The sequence below is a fragment of the Sturnira hondurensis genome, unplaced genomic scaffold (genome assembly GCF_014824575.4).
Source record: "Sturnira hondurensis isolate 20B ecotype Veracruz unplaced genomic scaffold, ASM1482457v3 Scaffold0019006, whole genome shotgun sequence".
Classification (NCBI taxonomy): Eukaryota; Metazoa; Chordata; class Mammalia; order Chiroptera; family Phyllostomidae; genus Sturnira; species Sturnira hondurensis.
The window spans coordinates 9,359,871-9,381,644 of record NW_028091637.1 but is presented as its reverse complement, the minus strand read 5'-3'; the positions used below and the strand labels follow the sequence as shown (position 1 = coordinate 9,381,644).

The window sequence follows — 21,774 nt, the reverse complement described above, 5'->3', positions numbered from 1 at the left end:
CTGGTGCTGACGAATGTGGATGCCGCCGGCGCCCGCAGCCCAGTTCCCCAGAGTCGCTCTCTGTGTCTGGGCTTTCTAGGCCACACGTTCTATCAGAGTCTTTTGCTTCCTCGGGTTGAGATCACATGTGCAACCAATCGAAATTTATCAGTTTGCAAGTCTGAATGCTCGGCCTTGTGTTTATTGATAAGTCAGTTTGTGGGATTTAACACGACCATCTCCCCACTTGAGGACGAACATCGGCAGGCAAAGATGGGTTATTTGGCATTTTCCCGTTTCTCTGAGCTGTTAGGCCAATGAAAAAGGAGGCTTCGTTTGTGGTTCCCATCTGTGAGTCTCGTGTTAATGTAGTCTTTTATTCCTGTTAGGGGCAGGTATTTTTTTTATGGAACCCTACAGAGTAGTGGTGTGAAGGCTTAATTACAGGGTATTTAATAAGTCAGCACACATTTATATTGTAAAGATCTTCAGAAAAGAGCCAAAGGAATATGGTCTGGCTTGTGCTTTAACACCAGCTTAGTTTGGGAGCCCACTGGCTTCTGGGGACTTGAGGGAAAGTCCATGTTGGTTTGGAAGAGATTTTTCTAAAGACAATGAGTGGCAGGAGGTGGCCCCACTGACCTCTTTGTCCCTAATGTGCACCACCCACCACGGACTCTGTGACTTCCTCCGTATCCCCAAATGAATTCCCCCGTCAAGCCCTGGCTGGGGTGACTCAGGGGGACAGAGTGGGCACCTCCCCTTCCACCTTCGTCACAGCTGCGGCCTTGTGTTTGCTTGTGGAGTAATTAGCGCCCACCTTTCTGCCCCAGTCCCTGAGGGCAGACAGTGGGTCTGTCTTGTTCACCGTTGTATTTTCAGTGCCTCGCACAGCACCTGGCACACAGTAGGCACACGGTAGATTCGTTCATGGCGAATGGGCAGCCAGCCTGGGAAGAGGTGGGAGGCCCCTTTGCAGGAGGCTGCTTGGTTTCTCTCGTGTCTCGGGCTGCCCAGCCACCTTTTCTTGCACCTGAGTGCCTGACCACCCCCTCCTCTCTCCCTGGAGGTGTGCTGAGGCTCCTGGAACACGGGGAGGAGTACGTGTTCACCCTGCCCAGTGCCTACGCGCGCTCCATCCTCACCGTCCCCTGGGTGGAGCTTGGAGGAAAAGTCAGCATCACCTGCGCCAAGACGGGGTACTCAGCAACCGTGCTATTCCACACGAAGCCTTTCTACGGAGGGAAAGTGCACAGGTAGGAGGCAGCCCGGGAGCCTTTGTCGGGGTCTCATCACCATGCCCTGCGTTCCTTCCTCCATTGGAAATGGGGTTCCAGCCATGGGATGAATTGAGAACCAAGAGAAAGTTTTGAACAGACCTTTTTGAAAATAGGCTTCTTCTCCCTCCTCACATGGCAGTTTTTTTTAAGCCCTCCCCAGGTAAGCCTACAGTGAGATCCTTTGGTGATCTGATAGCAGAACACTGGAGGAAAAGACGCTTCCGTTTGTTAGCTCTCCCTTCTGAGGCCAAAGCCTGTTTTCCTGATCGGAGGCCATGTGATCTGAGAGCTGCCGGTGTGTGTTAAGTTGGCTCCATTAAATCTCCCGAATCCTGTGTCCTCTGTGAGATCGGGGGCTTCCCCTCCAGCCCCCCCCCCCCCCCACTTTAGGAGCTGGGGAAGCACAAGCCTAAGAAACTGAAGGTGAGGTCTGCCGTTGGTAGAAGTGCCACGTTGGTTTTGTTGCTCCAGTTATAGAACTCTCTCCTTCGGAGCAGATCACAGTAGAACCAAGCTCCTCCCGCCTTTGCCCCTTCTCGTGGGAAGTGTTCTGTATGGTATTCCCGGGAGGCCCTCGGAGTGTCTGTTGCCCGGGGAAGCGGGCACCCTCAGTGGCCGTTTGGGATGCAGGCACACCGACTCACAAGCTGACTGTGTGCATGCACTTTTGCCCAGGGCTACCCCTCATACTGAGTTGGTGGCTTGAAATCAGCAGTGGTGGGGCCCCAGCGAAATACGCAAATGCCACAGATTGGGTGTTTTCCCTCCTGGAGAGCCGGTTGTTAAACCTTTACCTGCACACCACGAAGGCCCTCCCCCTGGGTGCAGCCTGGAGTCTTCCTGATGCTGCCCGGGAGCCTCTGTGCACCACTTAGGGACCTAGGCTGTGCTGGGGCTCCGGCAGAAAGCTCCAAGCCTGTCTTTGAAAACTCAGGTCAACCCGAGCTGGGCCATCGGGAAGAAATGAGCTTGTAGACGTGGCTGCTTGGAGCTGGATTACTGTTTCTGAACCCTTCAAGCTTCAGAATCTGCGAGCCTCAAGATAGCGAGGGAGCCAGGACCTGCTGTCTGTCACCCAGAGCTGGAGACCTAGAGCTCCCTCAGGCCAGGCGGGTGACGCAGACGCTTGCAGATCGCTGCCAAGGCACTTTCACGGCCAGCTCGAAGGTGGCCCCCCTGAGCCGCTGCCGTGAGTAGGAAGGTATCGATGCGAGGCCACGCAAGAGGTTAGGTTTTTTGTTCAGCCTTCATTAGACTGGCCTGTTAACTAGTCTGTAGATTTGATGCACCTCCCACCAATTTTTTTCTTTTCTTTTTTTGTAAGATCACATTGTGTAAGCTAGTCTGTGAGCAAAACACTAAAATCTGCCTTTTGCAGTCTCTGTGTTTTGATCACGTCACAAACCGTGTTCCTTTGGTTCATTCACTCAGGGTCACAGCAGAAGTGAAGCACAACCCAACCAACACCATCGTCTGTAAGGCCCACGGGGAGTGGAACGGCACCTTAGAGTTCACCTACAGCAACGGAGAGACCAAAGTCATTGACACGACCGCGCTGCCCGTGTGCCCTAAGAAGATCAGGCCTCTGGAGAAGCAGGGGCCCATGGAGTCCAGGTGGGGGTCAGGCCGTTGCTCCCCAGCTTAGTTGTCCTCAGCACTTCACCAAGGGACAGGCAGGAAGCCTTTGCAGGGTATGGAAATGGGCCGGGAACCATGCTCTGGCTTGCTGAGGTATTGGGATTTTCCTGCGTCACGGAGCAGTGGATCCTTTGTAGCTTCAGTTTGTTGTTCCGCCCCCGGTGGTGCAGTGTGAGTCTGCAGCAGCCTTCCAGTGCCTGTCCTCTGGGCACTGACAGAGTTTGTCAACTGCTCTGTGGCTTTAATTACAAAGTTAAATACAGACAGTTGCTAGTAATCAAAGAACTAGTGAAGCAATGAGATACCTTTTTCCTCTTTCTTTTTCTTACCCAATTAGCAACATCATTAAAAAAGAAACTTCAGTGCTGGCAAGGGTGTGATCAAATTGACACCGTGTACGCTGAGCTTGGAGTAGGAATGTGTGAGGTTTAGCGCGCGGATCAGTAGCTTTAAACTCATTAATTCAGTTTAATCTTGGGCTCCACTTCTGGGAATCTATTCTAGGGGAAAATTCTTAAATTCAGAGAATTTTGTAATAGAACACAGACTAAAGAATTAAAAGCAGCAGCAACCACCTGCCTGTTCAGCGGGAGGAAAACGGTTAAGTGTAAACTATCTGATCGGGTAGCCTGTCCGCTCCGGGGTGGATATAATGCAGCCACACCGGCATACTCTTTGTCATTGTTGATTTTTTTAATCCTCGCCTGAGGATATGTTCATTGATTTTAGAGAGAAAGGAAGAGAGGAGAGAAAAACACAGATTGGTTGCCTCCCATACAGGCCCCAGCTGAGGATCGAACCCGCAGCCATGGCGTGTGCCCTGACCAGGAATCGAACCTGCAACTTTTTGGTGTATGGGACTTACACTCCAACCAACTTAACTACCCAGCCAGAGCTGCTGTTTCGATTTTTTTAATCAAGGAGGTCAGCAAACTCTGGCCCCGGGGCCAAATCTAGCCTATGGCTGATATTTGTAAAATTGTGTGGGAACGTAGGTATGAGTATTGTTTACCTTTGCTTTCTTGCTACAGTGGCAGTGACGTAGTTGTGACCGAAACCCTAGTGCCCGCCAAGCCTAACATGTTTGCTTGTCTGGCCAGTTACAGAATATATTTGCCGACTCCTGTTCTTATCTAAAAGCAGTATACTGCTCTTTAGAAATGTGGTGTAGAATGACAATGGAATTACAGATGGTTCTGTGAAAGGGTTTGCCTTCACAAGAAGAGTGTGTCACCAGTGGGGATACAACAGTGGGTATAAGTAGTACGTTATAACTGAGCTGAATGAAACCAGGGCCTCACTACCCCGGCGCCCTTGCCTCCTTGTAGGATCAGCACACTCTCGTTCTTCTGTTTATTCAAGGACAGTGGGTGTGACCTTCTGTGTCCAAATGGAGGGCATGAACTCTCACCATTGGCTTTTTCAGCTCAGCCTATTGGACCACTGTAGTGGGACAAGGGACAGGGTGTGTCAGGGCAGAAAGCCATCCCCTTGCCCGCACTGCCTCCAACGAAGCCTTCCCACGGTCAGGAACCCCGTGGTTTCTGGTTTGGCTATGCTGCTTCACGCAGCCAGGGGAGCTCAGAATTCAGCCTGGGGTGGGGAGGGGGTCTGGTACTGGAGTAAGACACAGGGTGCCACCTGTTTTGGGCTTACCTCTGCGGACCTTGCTGAACTATGGTGCTAAGCTGCAGGGAAAACGAGCCCCGCCCACCCACCTTGTTTCCCCAGGGGAAACAGCCCAGCAAGGTGGCGGTGGCGGGTCCAGGAGCGCCCTCGCTTCGTGGAACACTCCAACCCACTCACCCAGAGGGACCAGTGGTTCGACCGGGTGTCCTAGCCCTCACCATGGTGGTGCTAGCCCTGGTGACACCTCTGGTCCCCACTTGCCCCCTTGGAGGGGAGGGAAACACTCTCCTGTCAGGAGAAGAGTGCAGATTTTTAGACAGACAGACAGACTGTTTGCCCACACCTACGCATTTGCTCACGGTGCCCAGAATTTGGTCTGAGTAGAGTCCTCCCTTGGCCAGAGCCCTTGGGGCCCTGCTGGGTGAAGGCAGAGCCAGCCACGCCCTGCCCGTCACTCACCACTCGCCCGCCCTTCTCAGGGAGGGTGCCCCTGGACTTCCTGCTTTTCTCATTGCCCTGCTCCCTCCTGAAGTCTCCTTCACCTTTCTGTTTTTTCTTTCGAAGTTTAGTCCTTCCCAGATGAGCCCCTAACCCCTCCCCATCGGTCCCTACCCTCAGAGAGTGATCTTGGTTGGGAGCCTGTGTGTCTGGCCAGAGCTCTCCGGGGACAGTTCTTGTCCCAGTAACCCCCTCTCCAGTCCTTGGGGGTCTCTGCCTTCTAAACCTGGGGCACTATCTTGTGGTGGGGCCATGTCGTGGGAGGCCCCGCTCTTGCATGCACCCACCCCGCTGGATGTCCGTGTGCCCAGCCCCTCCCTCCGCAGGAGAGGTGTATTGAGGGTGCGGGTGATCGAGGCTGTGACGGGACCCAGCCCCCAGTTCCTCAGTTGCCTTCACTCACCTCCCTGAACTGCTCTGGCCGGTGTTTTCCCTCTGAAGTCGGCTCCAGGGCACAGCAGAAACAGCAGGGGCCGGGAGGCTCCTTGGCCCGGCCTTGTTCCCCACTTCGGAAGTTTCTCCTGCTGTCAGACCTCGGCTGGAGCGTCACCCTCCCTGGGTCTCTGCGTGGCGGGACTCCGGGTGGGCCACTGGGCAGGCTGAGCTGGCTGCAGGAGCTCGCCCCTTGCCCGCTCCTCCATTGTGAACCCCCCCCCCCCCCCAGCAGGGTCTGGTGGTTGCGTCCCTGCGTTGCTGCCAGCACCCCGCCCTTCCTCAGCCCGATCCTGCCAACACACAGAAATTCCTGTTAAGGCGCCCTCAATGTGGACAGGGTCACGGTGCCCTGTGGTGGGCATGCTCCCTGCCCCAGGATCCAATGAATTGCATCAGCGTTCCTTCAATGTGAAATCTTGACTTGTCCCGGCGTGTCTAAGTGAGGACGTGCGTGGGTCCTGCTCTACCTTAATTCCTTTCCTTACCTTCTAGACCAGTGTACAAGTTAGGGATGGCCCTGGGAAATTCCTGGCACATAAGATAGGAGCCAGTCTAGGCCGCCTTCTGCAGTGAATGAGTGTGACAGAGAAGGAACTTCCCATGCGAGCCTGTAGCATAAATACCCCCTGCCCCCCAAACACACACACTCATCCTGGTCTATAACTCCTAATACTGGGCTCCCCTGTGGGAAACCAAGTGTTCCTATTCATCAGCTTGCTGACCTTGGACAAGTCACTTCATCTAATATGGACCTATTTTCCTCCCCTTTAAAATAGGGATGATAATACAGCATCTATTATTATTGGGTTGTTGTGATTAAATGAGTTTACATGTAAAATGCTTAGAAATATGGACTGTGTGTCCATTGTTCGTAGTAAGATTACTATTGCCTGTGGATTCCATCCCTACGCAGTCCGAGTCCTGAGAGCGCCATGGTGGTCAGGACAAGAGAGTTTACAGCACAGGGTCAAATCCTGGCTGGGTCTAAGTGTCTCTGAGGCACCTGGAATGCGTTCTCTCTCCGGGCCTGCCCAGATGTCCCCTTCCCTGCTCTGGCCCCTCCTTGCCAAGGACGGCCGTCCTCCAGCCTTGTGACCCTGGCTAACTGCTCCTCTCCTCCATGCATCCCCAGGAACCTCTGGCGGGAGGTAACTCGGTACCTGCGACTGGGGGACATTGACGCTGCCACGGAGCAGAAGCGGCGCCTGGAGGAGAAGCAGCGGGTGGAGGAACGGAAGCGGGAGAGCCTCCGCACCCCGTGGCAGCCCAAGTATTTTACCCAGGAGGTAACTCTGCCGCCTGTTTGGGCACGTGTCCTGCATGAGGGGTAGATGGCTTTGTCTGGCTAACACAATGGTTTTGGCAGACGACGACGACAGGATACCGGAGGTCCTGGGAAGGTTTGGGGCGGCTTGGCTCTGACTCCAGCTTGGGGCCAGGTCATCCTGTGGGCAAACTGAGCACCTGACACTGGCCCTCTGACAGCCCCCGGCAGGAAAGCACATCAGCCTGCCAGGGAGGGCAAGGGGTGGGGTTGCAGATCTGGATGCTGTCCTGGTCATTTAAAAAAAAACCCCAAAACACACCCCCTGCTACTTTGTCGTCAGCTCCAAGTCACCGAAGCGCCTTGGAGCCCATCTCCACATCTGGTGGGCCAGACCCTTTGTGGCTAGAACTGCCTTTTCAGAGCTGTGCCTCCTGCGGGCTGAGTGGGAGGGGCATGCCGGAGCAGGCTAGCCTGAGTCCTGTGCCTGCATGCTGCTGCCGTCACCCAGGAAAGTGACACGGGAAGGCAGAAATATAGGCCAAGACTGCCCATCCAGTGGGCAATGGGCAAGGCACTACATGCTCAATTAAGGTCCTTGTGGGGAAGCATTCCGAGACCAGAAGTATAAATGACGCAAGTGCGTGTAGAAGCCAGTTTTGAAGGCTTGGCAGCCTCAGTGAGAAACAGGCCGGTGAGGCCTGGGGCAGGGCACGAGTCTGTATGTGAAGGGGGCCGGGTGCCACCTTACCTGCAGATGACCACAAGCTGATTGTTCACTATTCACAAGCCAGAAATCTGAAATTAATGTGGTGTGAAGGGATTGAAAACAATTTAAACGGGCTTTCTTGGCTCAGGTGCTGCTCATGTCTGACTTCTGCTACAAGGAAGGGTTATTGTGTGTGGCTGGAAGGCTGTGGGTGAGTTAGTAACCTTGGGGTGGACTTCTGGTCAGGGGCAGGGCACAGCTCCTGTTCCCCCAGGCTTTGGGCTCAGGTCTGGAGACTCCAAGGTTGGTTCTGGTTCAGACTGAAAGGCTGGGTAGGGAGACTCTGCCTTTATGAGACCGAGTGGAAACCCTGTCTGGAAGCCTGGCCCAGGTGAGGTGACTGTATTATCAGGGTTCCCCAGAGGAACACAACAGAATCAGAACCAGTACGAGGCATAAATACAAGTAGGTTCATTATGAGGAACTGGCTCATGACAGCGTGGAGGCTGAAAATCCCCAGGACCTGCCATTTGCAATGCAAGCTGGAGCCCCCTAGGAGGCTGGCAGTGTAAATCCCTGTCCCAATTCAAGGAGTGAGGCAGGAAAAAAAAAAAATGTTGAATCCCTCCTCCTTCCCTCCTCCTTTTCAGGCCCTCAGCAGGCTGGACAGTGTTTACCTGCGCTGGGGAGGGCAGTCCCCTTTGCTCAGTCTGCCAATCAAACGCCAATTTCATCCACAAACACCCTCACAGACGCACGTGGAAATATGCGCGATCTGAGCACCTGTGTCTGCCAAGTGGACATATAAAATTAACTGTCACGGAGTCCTTCAAGGGTCTGACTGTGAAGTGGGTCTGGTCTCAGAGCCAAGCAGTTGCACATTAAAAATAAAATGACAACAAAAGAATACATATGGCTGTTCCACTGAGTTTAATAGAAGCCAGTGTATTCCTAACAGAAGACTTGAGGACACACAGAGAGTAAAAGTTGCCCCAACCCCAAAACTGTCACCCCTCAGTACAGGCCCTTTTAGTCGAGCACCAGACTGTGCACCATCTTGGTCTGGTGTGATTTACTTGTGACCGCAGCCTGCCCGTGAGCGTTCGCCGGGCAGGTCCCTGCAGGCTGGTGGGTGGCCAATACCCCATATGCAGGCACTTGCCTTTGCTTTCCTGCCTGTTCACCTGAAGCCCTCTTCCCCCTGCCCCAGTGTCCTGCTCTACAAAGGGGTTGCTTTTTCTTTTTGCCATCTTCCTTGGTGTAATCCAGCAAAGCCTCCTGTTGTTATTTTGGTCATTTTGTGGGGTTGCCTCCTAAAATGCCAGGATGTGAAGATCAAAGATCGTATGGGCTTTTGAAAACAGCTGGGCTAAGAAGGGACAGCGAGACCACCCGCCTGGTGTGGCCGAGGTGTCAGGAACAAGTCGGACACCCGTCCTGGTGACGGTTCTGAACAGATGCTGCCGGAGCACGCTTCGCAGGGTGTTCCGTTTCCAATCCAGCAGTGCCCGAGACTCTCGTGTCTCCCTTTGCCGGCCGAGGTCTCCATGTAGTGATGTCTCCCCCTTTCTCTTACAGGGTGATGGCTGGGTCTACTTCAATCCCCTGTGGAAGGCACACTGATGGCGTGGCGGTGCAGAGCCTTCAGAGGCCTCTTTTTGTAGGAATTAAAGTTGTACAGTATCGAGGTTCTGTTGGTACTCACTGAGACCTCTTGACATCATTCAAGAAATGGTACCTGAGAAGTTACATACTGTGAAAAATGAACCCCAGACTCTCCTATAGGATTGAATTTATTCAAGAGCCATTTGGGGCACGTGTGTGGACAGTGGTGTGTGTGGACTCTTGGCACACTACATGCTCACACACATGCATTCTGTACACATCTGCTGGGTATTACACATGTAAATACTTCACTTACTAAGATTTAAGTGGGTAATTATGGGCACCTTTTTATCAACGAGGTCTGACGTTTTCTATTTCTCGCTTTGCCAAAAATGTTTTGCACTCACAAAGGTAGTCAACCAAAACAAAATTGAATTGGCATCACCCAGCTGACATCCATCTGGTGGAAAATGGCTCATTCCTGGTAGGTGGCTGTCATTTCAGAATTATTGATTCCCACCTCCCTCCCCACCTCGGCATTTCATTTGTCCATTCTCCAGAAAGATAAACAGCTCCACAGAATGAGCAATGGGCAGGAAGCTATTCAGGGTTTAGCCAGAGCCTTTCAGGATGGAGCCCCTCTGGGAGAACTCAGAGGCAGGCCCATCGTGGAACTTTCCTCCCATAATTTCTCATGCTCTAAGCACCAGTCATACACTTTTTTCTGAAGCTGCTTTTACAGTAGAAAATAAGTCATATGGAAACTTCACACTACTTTTGTGATGAAAAAAGGGCTTTAGAAGTTAAATGCATGCATATAGAACCATGCACAACCACAGCCTCAATCTTGTATTTAGTTTGGGGAAAGAGAAAAGAATATCCTGTGCATTTTTTTTTTTTAGTGCACCTCTATTGTTTGACCCAGACTCTTGAAGGAAACCACTGTGATTAAAATAAAGCCCGCCTAAGCATTTCATGGTTTCGGTTGAATCTCAGTGTTCAGCCTTTACAAATGAGGTCAAGACTCGACTAGAATATAAAGCAAGGGGGAAAAAATGACACATTTGATTTTTGCTCAGTGCTTCATTTATTTTTTACTGTGCCACTCTGAGAATATTTATAAAATCCAGTAGCATGAATGCTTCTCTGTAGTAATACTAATTTTGTGCCTTTTGTCTGCTTTCTTAAGACCAATTGTTCACACTTTGTAGATATTAGACAAATATATTTCAATTAAATACTATACCTATTTGTGTCTGTTTTATCTTCAGGGATTAAAAAATTCTGTTGGAATTGGTGGCTCTAAATGAGCTCAGATTTTATTGGTTATTGTTAATTTGATGTTAACTACAATCATATTTACATCAAAACAGTGTTTCAAATACAATGAAAACTCTACCAGATAAACATTTTGTGGGTATTTTATGACAAGTTCGTAAGGACATTTAACACATATCTAGCGAATGTTTTATTTTGTGAGAAGTTAATACTGGGCAAAGTAGTGATACAGGCATGGTTATGTGCATAGTCTTAAAACACCTGGGAGAAGAAAGTGTTTGGAAGTATTTTACTTCTGAGAGAAAAAGCAGAATAGATGCTATTTTGAGGGGAAAAATATCCTCAATGAGAAGACTGAAAAGTAATCACTGGCATTTTTAGATTTTCCAGCCTTCAAACTATAAACCATCTGGTAAGTAAAATATGGAGAAGGCTTGCTTTTCTTTTTTGGGGGGTGGTGGTGGTAAGTGGGTGGGCTGACTGCTTTTTAAAAAGTTGTGAATATTCACAAAAAACCTATTACAGTTCCAAGGATGATCATAAGCATCTGCATACCTACTTTTTACGCAAAGAAACCTGTTCATCAGTTGCTTAAAAGCCATGGTTGCAGCCCTACAAAACTGTACCCCCTCCTTAACCCCAGGGGCAGCACCACCACCGTCCTGACTCCCAGAGCAAGTCACCCTCTTGGGTTTTGCTTTCCTGTCTCCATATAAGCCATGTGTTTTTCTCAAGGGCACGTTAGGTTTTATGACTTCATAAAAATGGAATCATCATAATTGTTTGAGCTAATATCGTGTTTACAGATCCATGTTGTCATGTGCTTTGTTGACTTCCATGTTCTTTTTACCCATCAGACAGAAACTCCCATTCCACCCCAGTGCCTGAACCTGTTTAGGAATCACTGTTCTATTTTGTTTTTATAAACTTGACTAAATATACCCCATGAGTAGAAAGATACTATACTCATTTTGTGCCTGCCTAATTTCACTTAGCATGTGTCCCAGGTTCATCAGAATTTTCTTCCCTTTTAAGGCTGAATAATACATTCCATTGTATGTGAATATATAGATCTCCCACATTGTTTATCTACCCACCACAAACATTTGGGTTTGAACTCTTGCCTACTGTGAGAGCTGCTGTGAACATGGGAGTGCAGGTATCTGAGTCCCTGTTCAGGTTCTTTTGGGGACATGCACCCAGACGTGGAAGTGCTGCATCAGATGAAGAGTCCAGGTTTCATTTTTTGAGGACCTGCCACACTGTTGTCCACAGTGACTATACCATTTTGCAATTCCACTAGTAATGCACAGGAGTTTGAATTTCTCCATTATTTTCTGCTTTTGTTTGTAAGTCATTTTGGTGGGTGTGAAGCACAATCTCATTGTGGTTTTGATCTCCATTTTCCTAACAATTAGTGATGGTATCTTATGTGTTTACTGCCCATTTGTATACCTTTGGAGGAATGTCTTCTCAAGTTCCCTGTTAATTTTCTAATTGGGTTGTTTTATGTATTGAGTTGTAGGAGTTCTTTATAAACTCTGGATGTTAATTCTTTATAAATGTTTTATATTCTCCCACTCTTTGGGTTGCCCTTTCACTGTTGATGGTACCCTTTGATGTACAAAAGTGTAATCATCCGATTTGTTTTTTTGTAGCTTGTGCTTTTGTTGCAATAACCAAGTCATTGCCAAACCTAATTTCATGGAGTTTTTCCCATTTTCCTTCAAGAGTTTGATAGTTTTAGCTCTTGTGTTTAGGTTTTTTTGATCCTGAATTTTTGTATACTGTATTAGTCAAGAGTTCAACTTCATTGTTTTGCATATGGTATTCCTGATTTCCTAGGACCATTTGTTTTCGGAGCGAGGGAGGATCTCCTCTCCCCATTCAACATCCTTATCAATTATTTGACCATCTATGCAAGGGTTTATTCCAGGGCTGTCTATTCTGATCCACTGGTTTACGTCCATGATTATGCTGGTACCATATTGTTTTGATTATTGTGGCTTTGAAGTAAGTTCTGAAAACAGGAAGTGTGAAACTTTCAACTATGTTGTTTTTCAAGATTGGCTTAGCTATTAGGGGTCCCTTGAGATTCCATTTGAATTTTATATTTTCACTAAAAACACTACTGGATTAAGCATTGCACTGACTCTAGATTACCATGTGTAGTATTGCCATCTTAAAAACAGCATCTTTCAATGCAATGATGTCTTTTCACTTGTCATCTTCTGTTTCAGGGATATTTTGTAGTTTTCAGTGTGTATGTCTCATCTCCTTAGTTTACTCCAGTATTTTACTATCTGATATTATTACATAAGTAATTGTTTCTCATTTTCGAGATTGTTCATTGTTGGCAATGTATAAACAACTGATTTTTTTATGTGTTGATTTTGTATCTAGCAACTTTGCAGGATATATTAGTTCTGTCATCTTTAGGGTTTTCTAAATGTATCATTTGGGAAGAGACAATTTCACTTCCTTTCCAGTTTGAAGTGTCTTTTTAAAAAAATTATTGAAGTACTGGCAGTTCTAGCCAGGTCAATTGGACAAAGTGGAAAAGCTGGTATCCTTTCTTGTTCAATTTTATGTCATTGTGTATGGCTGTGGCTTTTTCATACATGACCTTCATGTTGAGATAGTTTCCTTCTATTCCTAGGTGAGTGACTTTATCATGAAAGGGTGCTAAATTTTGTCAAATGCGTTTTCTGCATCTGATTTTGGGGATGTCCAACCTTTTGGTATCTCTGTACCACACTGGAAGAGTTGTCTTGGGCTATACATTAAATACATTGACACATAATCTTGAAAATCGTAATGTTTTAAGTGAATTTATTATTTTGTGTTGGACCACAGGTTGGAAACCTCTGAGTCTTAGATGTGTTTTCCCCTCACTTTGTCCTATTACTGTATGGTATGTTACATTGGTTTTGTATGTTCAACTATCCTTCCATTCCAAGACTAAACCCCGCTGTCAGGGTGCGTGACCCTTTTCATATGCTGTTGAATTTGCCTTGCCATTTATTGTATTGAGAATTTTTGCATCAATATTCACAAGGCATATTCTGTCATTTTCCTGTTGTGGTATCTTTATCTGGCTTAGGTATTAGGGTGATGTTGGCCGAGTAGAATGCATTAGGCAGTGTTTCCTATTCTTTCATAAAAAATATTTTTGGAAGGGTTTGAGGTGTTGATTCTTCTTTGAATGTGTGGTAGAATTCAGCAGTGATCTGTCCCTGGGCTCTTATTTGTTGGAAGGTTCTGCACCCCCCACACCCATTACTGATCCAGTCTCCTCCTAGCTATAGGCCTTGTTCATATTTTGTTCTTTTATGATTCAGTTTTAGTCTTGGCAGTTTTCAGAAACTTGCCCTTTTCATTTAGCTTATCCAGTTTGTTGATACACAATTGTTTCTAGTACTTGTAATTTTTCATTTCTACAAAAACGGTAACAATGTCCCCACTTCTTTTTCTTAGCCTGTCAATTTTGTTAACCTTTTTCAAGAACCAACTCATGGATTCATTGGTTTTCTACTTAGCTCTAATATTTCATTACTTCCTTCTGCTAGTTTTGGATTTACTGTTTGTTTTTCCAGTCCCAAACAGATTCCAAGTTCACTGATTTGAGACCTTTACAAATGTTGAGCATTTACAGCTCTATACTTCCTCTTAGCACTGCTTTGGCAGCATCCCCTACGTTTTGGTTTTTATTTTCATTTATTTCAAGAGTTCTAGTATGTCTTAATTCTTCTTTGACCCATTTAGTGTTATTTAATTTCTTTATATTTGTCGATTTCTCAGTTTTCCTTCTGCTCTTGTTTTCTGGTTTCACTGCATTGGCTAGAAGAGATACTTTGTATGATTTTAGTCTTAAAATTCAATGACTTGTTTAGGGGCTAACATGTCAAGTCCTAGACAATGTTTCATGCACACCTGAGGAAAAGGTTTCTGCTGTAATTGCAAACTATATATACATATATATATATTAAGTCCAGGTGGCCTATATTGTTGTTTAATCCACTACTGATACTGGGACACTGAAGTCTATGATTATAAAAATATTTTTCCCTTAAGTTTTGTATGTGTTTGCTTCATATATTTTGGAGCTCTGTTTGAGGCATGTATGTTTGTTTGTAAGTTAGTTCTTCTTAGCAAATTCTTTCACCAATACATAATGTCCTTGTATCCTTTAAGTCTTTGCTTTAAAGTTTATTTTGGCTGATATTAGAATAGCTATCCTTGTTGTTTCTCTGTCTTTTCAGTTTGAATGTATCTGTCCTTAGAACTAAAGTGAGCCTTGTATGGACAGTACATAGCTAGATCCTGGTTTTAAATTTATAACTCATTTTGCCAATTTAAATTTGTCTTTTGATTGGGGAATTTCATCCATTTACATTAAAAGTAAATTAGTGATAAGGACTTGTCATTTTGCTTTTTTGTATGCCTTAAAGCTCCCCCCCCCACCCCGCCGATTTCATATATTATGGTTTTTGTATTTAGTTGATTGTTTTTTGTGGCAATACATTTTCAGTCCCTTCTCATTTCCTTCATCTATACTGTGTAGTCATGTACCCCTTAACAATGTTTCAGTCATAGATGGACTGCATATGCAGTGGTGGTCCCTTAACATTACAATGGAGTAGAAAACTTCTTGTAACTTACTAACATTCCAGCCTTGTAATGTCATGGTACAACACATCACTCATGTCAACAAACCTAGTGCTCTGCTGTTGTGTAAAAGGATAACACACGACTATAAAGGATTGTTGCTGTTTATATTTATACTATTTATAATCTTATCAAAATTTTTCCGTATCATTTTTAGAGTGTACTTTCTCTACTTAAAAAATGTCTAAACACAATCTTGCTTGCACTCACACTCACTCGTTCGCACTCACACTCACTCGTTCGCACTCACACTCACTCGTTCTGGGATCCAGCACTGGGGAAGTAGCTAGACCAGAACCAAGGACATACAGAAACACACTGAATTGATCAGCTGGTGTGAGGGACGGAGTCAGGGGAGCTGTCTGGGATGGAAGTGCCGGCAGGCACCATTGTTCGTTGAGCCCTCACCCCAGTCAACCCACAGTCACAGGTGCCAAATCTCTGCCCTCCGTTAACCTGGCTAACACGTTTGCCCCGCTCTGGTGACTCCCTCAGGCTCCATCCCACCCAACCTGCAAACCTAGTCCAAGCCACTTCCAGCTGTCTTCCCATATGATAAGCAGCCTGACCAGGTTCATGCTGCCGACTTTCCTAAAATCTCTCGGAAGTCCACCAACCAAGCAAGCAACAGCTAGCTGGTCTTGCGTGCCCTGTACCTCTTGCTAAGCAGCCCCAAGCCCAGCACGAGTGGCTGGCCTGAACGCTCCTCAAAGTGCCCACAAAGGGCCACAGGCTTGGTAATAGTGGCAGCTGGCCTCACTTCACAGCAAGCATCTCCAAGCCCAACCACACATCACTTTGTAGATCCCACCAGGTGGGCCTCGTGCTTGGCACAAGATGGCTGAGTATGGCCTGCACCGGAGCCCCTCCTAATAAGCCTCCAGAACCAATACCCCAACGGCTGGCTTCAGACCACATTAGAGCACCACCAACTTGAACAAACCTAGAAGAATTGCTAAGATACGGAGATGTGTATTTTCAACTGCGTTAGCTTCTGCCAAACAGTTTTCCAGAGTGATTTTTAACAGTTTAAATTCCCACTGGCAATGTATGGGAGTTTGCTTATACATATCCTAACACTTATTTACACATCTTAGCTAATCTTGTAGGTATGTTCCTTTTCATATATTTGCCATTTATATTTCTTCTGTTAAGGATTGATCAAAATCTTTTCTGGTTTTTCCTAAGGGTTTACACATTCTGAATATTAACCCTATGTCAATTGTACGATGGGTAACTATACATCTCTCTTTGCCTATGACATGTAGTTGAGCCTGTGGTCCCGGGTTAAAAGACCACTGAACGAAGGGGTTAAACTCACATTACCTGATTTGAAGGCAATGTGGTATTGGTGTGAAGACACACTACTTAAACAGAATTCAGAAAGAGATCAACACCTTGTTTTTCCACAGTGGTGCCAATTAAATGGAATATTAAGTCTTTTCAACAAACAGTGCTGGCTGCACTGAATTAAAAAATTATACTTGACAATTACCAAAGATATGAACTGGTAAGTCTCCCACTCACATAGGTCTCTCATTTATATTCCTGTAAACCAGGGATGGCAAACTCATTCTCACTGGGGGCTGCATCGGCTTCACAGTTCCCTTCAAGGGGCCGAATGTAATTTTAGGACTGTATATCTGTAACAGTTAAGTGAGAGCTTGGCACTGCTGCCTGGTAGAAACAAGGTGCTGGGCTGGATTCGGCCTGTGTGCCTGGTGTCTGTCACCTGTGCTATAAACCATTAAAAAAAATAGACTGGGGGGGGGTAAAATATAGAATTAAGAAATGGAGTAACAACTCAATGGATGGGTGTAATACTAGATTAGTGATAAGTGAGTCAGCAGAAAAGACAAAAGGAGAAATATATATATCCATCAAAGGTCTAATTATGTTGATTATAGATCAGAGCAGAGAGGAATGAGACAGGTGATATTTAAAATAATGAAAACCAATGAGTTACCATGCTAAAAAGCTCAAACAATCCAATGCAGGATATCACATAGGATGAGAAAGATACATTATACAAACATCTTAAGAATGCTAACACAACATTCAAAACAGGTTTTAACAAAAAGCATTACTAAAAATAAAATCTGACATTTTCCAAAAAAGTTCCAAATGTATATACACCTAATAATATGGGTTTCAAGTTTTTTCAAAATGAAAAAAAAAAAAAAAAACCAGTTCAAGAAAGAATATTCAAGTCTAAACTAGTATATGATGACAATATACTCTAAGCAAGTAACAGAACAAGCCTCAGGGATATGGACTCACAGGACCACAGAGAAAATGTAACCATTTTCAAAGGATTACCAATGAAATGTCTAAAATGCATTTAAGGTAGAAACTGATAATAAAAACATAACTAGAAATCACCATATTTGAATCAAGAAATGCACATCAAAAACCCATGGCTGAAGTAAAATGGAAATGAAAATATGCACTAACTAAATGACGGTTCACATCAAAAGTTGTAAGGACAGAACTTAAACTATGCTTGGTGTAAATTCGTAACTTTAAATTCCTGTATCAGGAAAAAGAAGAAACACACTTAAAAAACACTTCTTCAAGGAAATTAACACAAACTGATAAAATAAAAATGACACTGTAGAAAATGTCAAAACCATAAGCTGGTCTTTGAAAAGAAAAAAGCTAACAATTGTGGAAGAAAATGAAGGGGAAGGTAATGAGGGAGAAGAGAAACAGATGCAAGAAGAAGAAAAACACCTCAGGAATGAAGAGCACAGTGCTTTAAAATCTTCAGACATTAAGATAGTCACTAAGTCATATTAGCAACAATTTTACATTGATCTACTTAAAAATTTAAATGAACAGATTCCTTAAGAAAACACCGTAACTGATGACAAAAAACAAATAATCCTGTGTCTGTAAAGTAATTGAATCTGTAATTAAAAACCTGTGCAGTTAGGCACAAGTGGTTTTATACCAGCAAATTCTATCAAACATTGATCATTATTCCAGGAATACAAATTTAGTTTCAACTGTCTACAAAAAGTCTCTGTTAATTCACATTAACAATACGGGAGGAAAAACCACAATCCTCTCAATAAATGAAGAAAAATCACTTAAAACTCAGAGCAACTGGGAAAATATGTTCTCAAACTGATCAAAAGATTATCTGCAGAAAATCTATAGTAAAAATAAAGGAAAAACAAAAGTTTCCATGTGAGAGGAGTTAAGATGAGGGTTATTTCAACGCAGTATTATACTGCATGTCCTAACCAGGGGGGTCCAACCTTTTGGTGTCTCTGGGCCACACCGGAAGAAGAGTTGTTTTGGGCTACACATTAAATATGTTGTGACCCGTAGTCACAAAAAACCTCAAACGTTCAAGTAAATTTACGACTTTGTGTTGGGCCGCATTCACAGCCATCCTGGGCAACATGTGGCCCGTAGCCATCAGCAAAAGCAAGAAATTTAAATATATAACTTTTATAAAGAAAACTGCCATTTTTCTCCAATTAGGACGGTGTGTATTTTATAATGAAAATAGTCTTAAGTTATTAAAAATGAGTTTAACATTGTTGAGTACAATTTCAACATGTAAAACCAAACTTTCCATATACTGATAATTGAAAAATAAAATTCTGTAAGAGTATTTATTGAAAATAACATATTCCTTGTAATAAAACATGAAAATATGCAAAACCCATTTAAAAACTATAAAACAAATTAAAGGTGACCTAGTCCCACATAAAAGGAAAGATACGCCATATTCACAGACAGAAGACTCAGTATTTTAAAGGTGCTCGTTTTCCCAATATAGTTTCAACGCCAAATCAAAAGCCTGAAAAGCTTTCTCTTTCTTGGTGTTATTGTCAATTTGTTAATAAAATTTATATTAAAAAATAAAGGGCCACAAAAAAACAAGAGAAATTTAAAGAATAAGGTAGGGATGGGAGAGGGACTTGCATTACCATATCTTAATTATCCTCACCTTCAAATTATGTTAAGTCAACACACCAAACGTGAGCACTATATGGAACATAGCAGTCAGGAACAGACTCATGCATATCTGGTTTACTGCAAAAGGAGTATTGCACAGGAAAATGCTGGTCTTTTTAATAAATGGTGTATGGACAATTAGGTTTACACATGCAAATAAAAAAAACCCAAACCAAAAAAAAAAACAATTTATAATGCACTTAACGAATGAATTTTTAAGCTAAGTATAAAAAGATAAAGTTTCTAGAAAATAATGTAAGGCAGTATCTTTACACCTCAGGTTAGGAAAAGGACTTTTAAATGAGGGATAGAAATCTATAGGCACACAAAAGATTGAAAAAAAAGACATTCAGATAATGAATTCCTAGGCATACTACATCGAACAATGAAGGGCTTTATACAGAATGTGTAAACAACTTCTACTAATAGAAAAAATCAACCGAAAAATGGACTAGGACAAAAACCTTGTAAAAAGGGAATTTCCAAAAGACCAACCTCTTTGGTAACCTAGGAAAGAAAAACTAAACAGAATGAGAAACCATTATTTACTAAACAGAAAGGCAAAGTTAAAGATTGACAAGGGCTAATGAGGATGTAGGTGGAACAAAACCCTTTATGTTCCACCTATCAATTCTACTTTATTAGCTAAACACCCACAAAAATGTATGCATGTAAGTTTTGAGAGAGATGTAAAAGATTATTTCTATAGCATTATTTGTAATATCCTCAACCTGGATACAATGCAAATGTACATCAACAATAAAATAGGAAACAACATATATGGGAATACTATGTATCAGCAAAAATAAACTTACAACTCATGTACTATTCTGGATGAATTTCACAAAAAGAGCTAGATACAAAAAATATTTTGACTCCATTTACATTGTTGAAATAGGTGTGATTAATGTTATAGGGACATACTTAAGTATTAAAACCAGAAATCAAGGACAGTGATTACCTTCTAGAGGGGGGAGTGGGATAGGCCAATGGCTGGGAGCAGGCAAGAAGCTTCTGGAGTACTGGCACCATCTGTTCTCTTGACTTCGTTGTGGTTACAGAGTTGCTTGTTTAATGTACACTACAGTACACATTTTTATGTTCTCTGTGTTACATTTAATACAAAAAAATGGCTTAAAAGAGCCAGCAATTCCACTACTAGGATTATACCCTAAGACCCCTGAAACACCAATCCAAAAGAACCTATGCACCCCAATGTTCACAGCAGCACAATTTACAATAGCCAAGAACTGGAAGCAACCTAGGTGCCCATCAGTAAATGAATGGATAAACAAACTATGGTACATTTACACAATGGAATTCTATGCAGCAGAAAGAAAGAAGGAACTCCTATCCTTTGCTACACCATGGATGGAACTGGAAAGCATTATGCTGAGTGATAAAAAACAAAACAAACAAGCAAAATATAACTAAAGACACTGAAATAGAGAACAGGCTGACAGGGACCAGAGGGGAGGGGATTTCAGGGGAAAGGGGGAAGGGTTTTGCAGGAACACGTATAAAGGACACATGGACAAAAACAAGGGGTGGGGTGGAAACGGGAAGGAGGTGGGGAGGGCTGGAATGAGAGTAAAAGGCAGAAAACTGTACTTGAACAACAATTTAAAAAATGATTTGAAGAAAAATGGTAAGATTCCAAAAAATGAACAGTAAAAAATTTTTTTAAATGGCTTAAAAGAAACAGTGAACATCAGGACATTTCCTCACTGGTTTCTGTCTCAATTCGATACACCTCAATTGCAGAGTGCTTTTGAACTCTGCCTTTATCCACTATTCCACCTACCTCGACCGAGTGCTGTACCAACAGCAAGGTAGAAGTCAGACAAAACCCACCACCCAAAAGCGGCAACTGCAAGAGAATTCTGGAGACTGGTCAACACAAGGTGAATGTACTCAACAATACTGAACTCTGCACTTAAAAAATTGTTCAGTTTCATAAACTTTTATATATTACAATTTTTAAAAAATTTAAAGGTGCAATAGCATCGTATTTCATGATCTTAGGGCTTCTTCAGCTAAGGAAAGACGCTAGCTTCTTGGTCATGCATGGCCTAGGGACTCAAATGAAGTAAAACTCTACAAATGCAAACTCAAGCCAGTAATAAACAAATTCAAAAACTGCACTTTAGCTTTGGACTTGCCTAATTTATACTACAAAGCATTCAGCTTTGTTTAATTCTAAGATGTGGAACAAAATCAAAATCTGTTGTATAATCTAAAACTTGGAGGTCTTGATATTTAATACCCACCCCCCCCACCATGTGATGTTCAGTGTTAACAATGAAATACAAAATGAATTTAGGAATCTAAAGAATATTCTGAGCGAATTAGCCTATACTCCAATGTATTTAAACTACTATAATTTTGCTTTTCTGCTACAATAAAGTCACATTCTATTACGATGTTTTATTGAGGCAATCCACTGAGCCGAAATGGTGTTCTGTAAAACTGAGAAAAGTGAGAGATTATTCCTTCTCTTAATGAGAAAATTCTACAATGAAGACTCGATTAATTAAATACCACAGCTCTGTGAAGCAGGGTTTTTTTGTATGAGTCTTACCCTCATTTAAATGGAGACCAAATATTATGTGGCTAGGTGTTTTCCTCCTTGCTAATCTATAAAAAAATCAAAAAGATTCTCATTCTGGGGCAAAAAGAAGGCAAAATGGTAGGTCAAGCTGAACTAACCAAACTTCTACACACGTTCTCTAAAACCTTTGTAAAAAAAAAACAAGGACGAACACGTGTGTGATGCTCTTACTCCTTCCAAAAACAAAGATTTGTAAAAGACAACACAC

General features: G+C 43.9%; 1 protein-coding gene across 2 annotated transcripts in view; it reads left to right on the top strand.

The window, feature by feature from the left end:
• Positions 1–10,280, top strand: part of OSBPL10 (oxysterol binding protein like 10) — a 242,023-nt gene extending 231,743 nt beyond the window's left edge. For both annotated transcript variants that reach the window (XM_037070682.1, XM_037070681.1), the window contains 4 exons: positions 1,049–1,235; positions 2,691–2,873; positions 6,592–6,745; positions 9,011–10,280. In XM_037070682.1, coding sequence (XP_036926577.1) covers positions 1,049–1,235; positions 2,691–2,873; positions 6,592–6,745; positions 9,011–9,055 — 569 coding nt within the window. In that variant the 3' untranslated portion in view covers positions 9,056–10,280. The remainder of the gene's footprint in view (positions 1–1,048; positions 1,236–2,690; positions 2,874–6,591; positions 6,746–9,010) is intronic.
• The last annotated feature ends 11,494 nt before the right edge of the window (positions 10,281–21,774 follow it).